At 33.7% G+C, this 6,265-nt stretch overlaps 1 protein-coding gene across 1 annotated transcript; it reads right to left on the reverse strand.

The window, feature by feature from the left end:
- Positions 1-451: 451 nt before the first annotated feature.
- Positions 452-2,363, reverse strand: LOC127800973 (GATA transcription factor 5-like). Its single transcript, XM_052335692.1, has 2 exons — positions 1,611-2,363; positions 452-1,390 (listed from the first exon to the last, which is right to left on the reverse strand). Exons 1-2 carry the CDS (start codon positions 1,947-1,949, stop codon positions 740-742), a joined length of 990 nt encoding a protein of 329 aa, XP_052191652.1. The 5' UTR covers positions 1,950-2,363; the 3' UTR covers positions 452-739.
- Positions 2,364-6,265: the final 3,902 nt, after the last annotated feature.

Raw genomic sequence — 6,265 nt, forward strand, 5'->3', positions numbered from 1 at the left:
GCATGCTTAATTCTATCCTAAACACGGCCTCTTATTAAGAAGTATTTGATAAAAATATTTTTTTATTATATTTATTTAATAATTCATTTAAAAAAATCACATGAAATAACTTATATACCCTTGTGCAATTCTTAATATATTTTAAAAAATTTAATAAAAATTTCAAAATACTTTTTAATTTTATCTTGATTATTTTATATTTTAATTCAAAAAATATTTTAATTTAATTTTAATACAACCTTATATTACTTATTTTAACAAACACTAACTTAACAAATTAACTAAAACAACCATAATAAAGGGAAAACACCACCCTATACTCGGCATTACTGCTGCTGTCTAAAAATTAAATTAATAAATTTTATGTTATCATTTTATATATAAATATATATATACACAAATTTTTATTAATTAATAGAAAAACAAAAGAGAGTAGTTTTAATAAAACCTCTTGAATGCAAATGTATGTTACTATAAAGTAAAATCTACTGCCACATCAACACTATCATTAAATTGACATTAATAATAAACCCAGAAAAAAAAATATATATTAGAAACCTACCTAAACTCGACTGGGCTAGACTAGACTAGACTAGACTAAGGTCCATTACCAAGCTAAAGCTATCCTTCCTTGCAACAGACCCACCACCAAAATTGTACAATCTCACGAGACAAGCCTGCTGCAACCACTGAACCCGGTTTTACTGTCCGGTTTCAAACCACCCCATTCCGGTCTAACTTAGCCTGAAAAACTTGCAGTTACGGAGTCCGCTCCGGCGGCGACGCCGAGGTCCTTCTTCCGCCGCATTTCCAACACTTTCCGGTGGCTGTTCGAGTGCATAACGCCGCAGAAAGTCGGGCTGCAAGCCGGTCTGTACTCCGGGAAGAGCCGCCCGGACTTATACCGAACCCCACAAGCGTTACAGAGCGTTTTGGGCCCGAGCGGACCGGTCCGCCACTGCGGCGTTCTCTGAACCTGACAATGGCTGCACCGCCTCTGTGTCTGAGCGCCGCCGGTTTCCGCCGCCGGCCTCTTCTGCTTCTTGGCCGGAGGTTTCATGACTTCGTCGGCTGCGTCCATGCCGTGAACCGGGTTCGAGAAAACGAACATGGAGATCGGAGAAGACCCGGATGAAGATGAAGGCGTTGAAGACGGCGAGCCGCGAGACCAAGCTTGACCGCTTCGCCTCGGCCGTTTTGTTCTGGCTTTAACCGGAACCGGAGGCGGAAAACACAGAACGGGAGGTTTTTGAACCGGCGGTTCAGAGCTCTTTACTGAATTACCTCCGCTTTTCTCCTTGAAAACCCCGGCGGGACACAGAAGCGACAATTCCGAAGTCGAATCGTCCACAAAACGAGACAACCATTCGAGATTCTCCAAATCATCAACCTGTAGAAATGGGTTTCTCATTAATGAATTGACTATTTCTCTTCGAAATTACAGATTTTAGCGCCCAACAAATGAATTGTTTGACCGGAGCACCAAAAATCTCTGGTGTGGTGTCCAAACGGTGTTTCGAGAATACAGAATAATTTTTCATATTCTTTTATCAGAAAAAATGAGAAAAAGTCGAAAAAAAATCTTATCTTCCTGGGTAATAAACGTTTACCGGAAGAGGGAGTTCGCCGGAGGGGAGGGAGCCGGAGTCAACGGCGCCGGAGAACGTGGTAGCGTTGTAGCCATCGTCTTCTCCACGGTGGCGCGAGGATTCAGAGAGAGAATCCTTCTCTTCTTCTTCCGATTCTTCTTCTTCTTCTTCTTCCAAAACCCCGTCCTTGTAATCTTCATTAGAGAGGTCGAGGAAAACATCCACCGAGAAATCATTGCTGGAAACGCCGGTAATCCCACTGACACAGAGAAGATCGTCGATTAAAGCTTGCTGGGTGGATTTGGCGCCTAACGCCGAGAGCAAACTCGGCTTCAACGCTCTTGCTTCCATGCAATCCATTCCCCGGAACACTAATTAACTCGGCCTTTGAACAAAAACAGTAAATTCTGAGCTCTTTCAGAACCCAACAAGTCCACGTTACCACTATCTCTTCCTATATAAATATATATATATAATATATGGCTGATATGGATGAAGAAGATAAGGGATTCTAGAGAGACAGGGAAGGAGAGATTTAGCGCACTGGAAAGAAGGCTGGTTCGTGGCCGAAACTATGGTATTGGTGGTGGGTTAACTTAATGGATTTTCTTTCCTACTCTCTCTCTCTCTCTCTCTCTCTCGTATTTATGAATGAATGAATTCATTCGTAGTTTGGAGTCGATAGATGTGCATTAATGTAAATGGTGGGCCGTTTCTCCTCTGTGGTCAGCAATTGAGAGAGGCGAGGAAAGCAAAGGGAAGCAAGCATGTCACCAGTAGTGTTTGGGAAGGGGGCAAATAATCCTACTACTGCCCACTAATAATAATAATAATAATAATAATCCACGACACAACAGTTCCCCCCAAGAATTGCCTAACAATAAACAATAACGTTGCCCGCATGGACAGCCCAGTTGATCAAGAAGAGGACATAAAGTGTTTTTCGTGATAAATCTTAGACTAAGACCGAGGATCGAGTCTCGCAAGCGACAATATGGGGGTACCTCTCTCTAAAGTGAGGAGAGCTCCTTGTGCGCGGTGAACTCGGATCTAGCCACTGCGTTCGATTGGGTCACCATGATTAACCTCCTCCCACGTCCTGTCGGGCCGGACGTGGAGAGCAATCGGGGTGAGCGATTTTACCTTTTAGACCAATAAACAATAACGTTAGTAGCATGATTAGTAACATTATCATTAATTATCTGATCTTTTTTTATTTAAGAAAGTTAAAAATATTATATGTTATTATTTTTTTTACTTAATATTTTTTTAATAAAAATGTGATACATAATTTCTAATATTACTCAAATATAAAAAAAATAATATTATAAATTATGAATAATGATAATATCATCAATTATATAATGTCTCTTCATTTAAGGGATTAAAAAAATTATATATTATTATTTTTTATGTTTAGTATCTCTTCTAATAAGATTACGTTATATGACTCTTAATATTATCATTAATTATGAAAATAAAACATAAACCAAAAGAAAAATAATTGTTCGTTCGTGGTTTGGTTTTCCTGGCGGTCAATACCCGTGGGACTGCCTGACCAGTCACCTTTCAAAGTTTTAAATTTCAAATTTCATCCACCCACGCCCACTTCAGTTGACAACGGCTTAATCCAGGTGGAGAATACCATTTGACCGCTTAAATGGTGGTTTATGTCATCATTATTTTTTTTAAAAAAAATTAAAGACTAATTAAATTATTTTAAAATTAAAAAAAATCTCTAAATCAAAAGTCTAATTCTTTATTGAGTAATGCTCTTCATCTAAAATTGTGATGAATTTTCAATTAAGGTGATATTTTTTCACTAGACAATAAAAAAGTACATAATAAATATTGACAAAAAATGTACAAGTATCAATATTTATTCTTATTACACGTATAATTTATCTTCAAATATATTCTTAACATATTAAATAAATGTAAGTAAAAAATTATTTAAATATTTTAAAAAATGGGTTTTCTTAGTAAAATGTTTTGAAATACGAATTTATTATCAATTAATATGAATATCGTAACGTTATAAACAAAATGTATTAATTGCATCTTAACAAATGTGGGGTTGTATTATAGATAATATTTAAATATTTTTAATATTATTTGTGTCTTTTTCTCCCATCTTTGATGAGTAAATAATACTTATAATAGGGGTGGTATTGTAACTGTCCAACAAAAATGAAAAAATATTCAATACAATTATAATTATAATTATAATTATTTTACGGTTACAAGTTACAACTGTTTAGTATGGTTCGTACGTTGATATTATCAACTGTTTAGTTGGCAATTGGGCTTAAGGTTGCACGTATTTACGGATATGCCCAGCCTGGCTGCGCTAATTGCGCCGCCCTACGTGGCCTTCTTCTCCACTCGCAGTCGCGGCAGCAGCAGCCTCGCTTTCTAATTATGTATACAAGAAAAGAATAAAAAAGAACCGAAAAAAAAAAAAAAAGAATCACGTGCTTGCTTTTGAGGCGTGTGGTATTTTGAATTATTGTCTTTTTCCCACTCTTTTTTTTTTCTTCCTTTCCTCTTAAAATTAATCATTGGTCTTTTGCTTTTTATAATTAACTTAAGCTATTTTACAAAAATTAAAATCTTAAGCACTATACTTTACCCTCCCACTCACTTGACTAATCTAGGACGAGGGATTTGATTTGTTGTTTATTGCTAACGTGGCATTATTATGATAGGACAATAATAAAAAATGGGACCTAATTACTTCAACCCTCTCCCCATTTCGCCTACCCTTCCTTATCGTTGCCCTGACATGGCGATATTAGTTCAACGTAATTGTTACCCGACGCAAGTAACAGATTAAATTCGTCTAGGATGATGATGGCAAACGCGATAGAGATGGCGATGACGAACATTAATATTAATAAGAAGATATTAGACGTTATATTTAATTAGTCTTTTCTACGAATAGACCAGAAGATGTAAGATATGAAATGCATTTTAGACTTTTGTCATTTTTAATATATTTGTTAAATTTATCTAGCGATTCTTTGAAAAAGAAATCACGTGACTTCTTATCTGGTATTTTTCATATATGTTTATCTTTTATCTTCTCTAGATAAACATATCTTGGACCTTACAAAAAAAAAAATGATGCATATATTTCACAATATATTTTAAAAATTTTAATAAATAATTTTTAAAAAAAATTAAAATACTTCACAGTTTTATTTTGTCAATTTCATATATTGATCCAAAAAATATCTAACTTTATTTTAATATAATTTTATCTTACTTATCTTAAGAAACGGTACATAAATAAATATATTCTCTATAATTTGGATAACCATTAAAAAAGGTGGCCGCATACAAGATGACTGAGTCGCGAATCATGCACATCAACCTTACTACTTAAATGTACTTAAACATTAATAAAAATAAAAATAAAAATAAAAATAAAATTAAAACCCACGTCACGCATTTTAACTTTTACTTAAAATTATTCAAACATTAATAAATTAAAGACTATGAGATTTAGATAATATTTTTAAATTTTTCGTCAAAGTTGGGGTTGGGGGATGGCATGGCACTGACTTTAAGTGGGTCGTCGTCATGGATATCACATGTACAAATGCTGGGGAGACTGCTCTTTCCGGAGCCGTAGGGGGCATTGTTGGAAAAATTGTGCTAAAATACGTGGAAGTATTATTAATTGCATTCAGATATCCATTAATTCATTCCAAATACTAAATCAATACACACTTGCTTCGTTCCTTTATGATTTATCATTCATCCATCTTATAGACTTATTTTCTTTAATTTATTTATTTATTTGTTTTTATCAAGGGATAGCTAATGGAATGATAAACAAAATAAATAATATTTTAATGACGTGTAAAATTTATATGAGTGATGAGTTAAACAAGTTAGGCAGTATCAATTTAGCTCAAACTCACCACGGTTGGCCTTAAATCGACAAGACGAGCTCAATTCAATTTATTTATGAGATGAATTAAACCGGAGTCAACTTGTAAGTAAAAAATAAGACTTACTCACTCTATGAGCTAGTCTAGAGCGAACGGGCAAGTCAAATCCATCAGGTTCTTGAGTCTAAGCTCGTGGGCCTTAGTTTAACAAGCCACGCCAAGCAAAAGCCTATCAAGTTGACTATTTTTAAAAAAAATTGAAAATAATTTTAAATAACATATGTATTTAATTAGTATCTAAGATATACAAATGTTTCTAGACATGTAAATGTTACTCATAAAGTAAAATTTTAAAATATAGAAGTTAAAAGTTTGAAAATTAAAACTTTTAATAGTTTACAATTTCACTTTTAAAATAGTATTAAATTTTATAAATATATAAAAATTACTTTATATTTTAAATTCTAACGATACATATTTATTTCTATATTTAAAACTTTTAATGTGATTATGCCTTTTTGTGTATGAAATATAAATTTTCTTATAAAAAAGTGCAAAATTATGTACAAGATATAAATTATTTGGAATTTATTGAATGTCATTGTAAATTTATGACATTATTTATATAATTTTTAAAATATTAGTTATTAAATAAAATATCAACAATTTAAATTTAAAATTAAATTATTTTTTTTATAAAATTAATCAATTGGGCCCAATGACCTTGGCCACAAGTTGGGCCCACAGCCCATGAGCCCGAGCCAAACCCTTAGATGA

This window comes from Diospyros lotus, chromosome 5 (genome assembly GCF_014633365.1).
Source record: "Diospyros lotus cultivar Yz01 chromosome 5, ASM1463336v1, whole genome shotgun sequence".
Classification (NCBI taxonomy): Eukaryota; Viridiplantae; Streptophyta; class Magnoliopsida; order Ericales; family Ebenaceae; genus Diospyros; species Diospyros lotus.

Bases quoted from the DNA above. Each gene is read 5' to 3' on its own strand.
- LOC127800973 (XM_052335692.1), bottom strand. From the start codon at position 1,949: ATGGATTGCATGGAAGCAAGAGCGTTGAAGCCGAGTTTGCTCTCGGCG. The intron at 1,391-1,610 runs GTAAACGTTTAT...CCATTTCTACAG, and splicing joins CCGGCGAACTCCCTCTTCCG to GTTGATGATTTGGAGAATCT.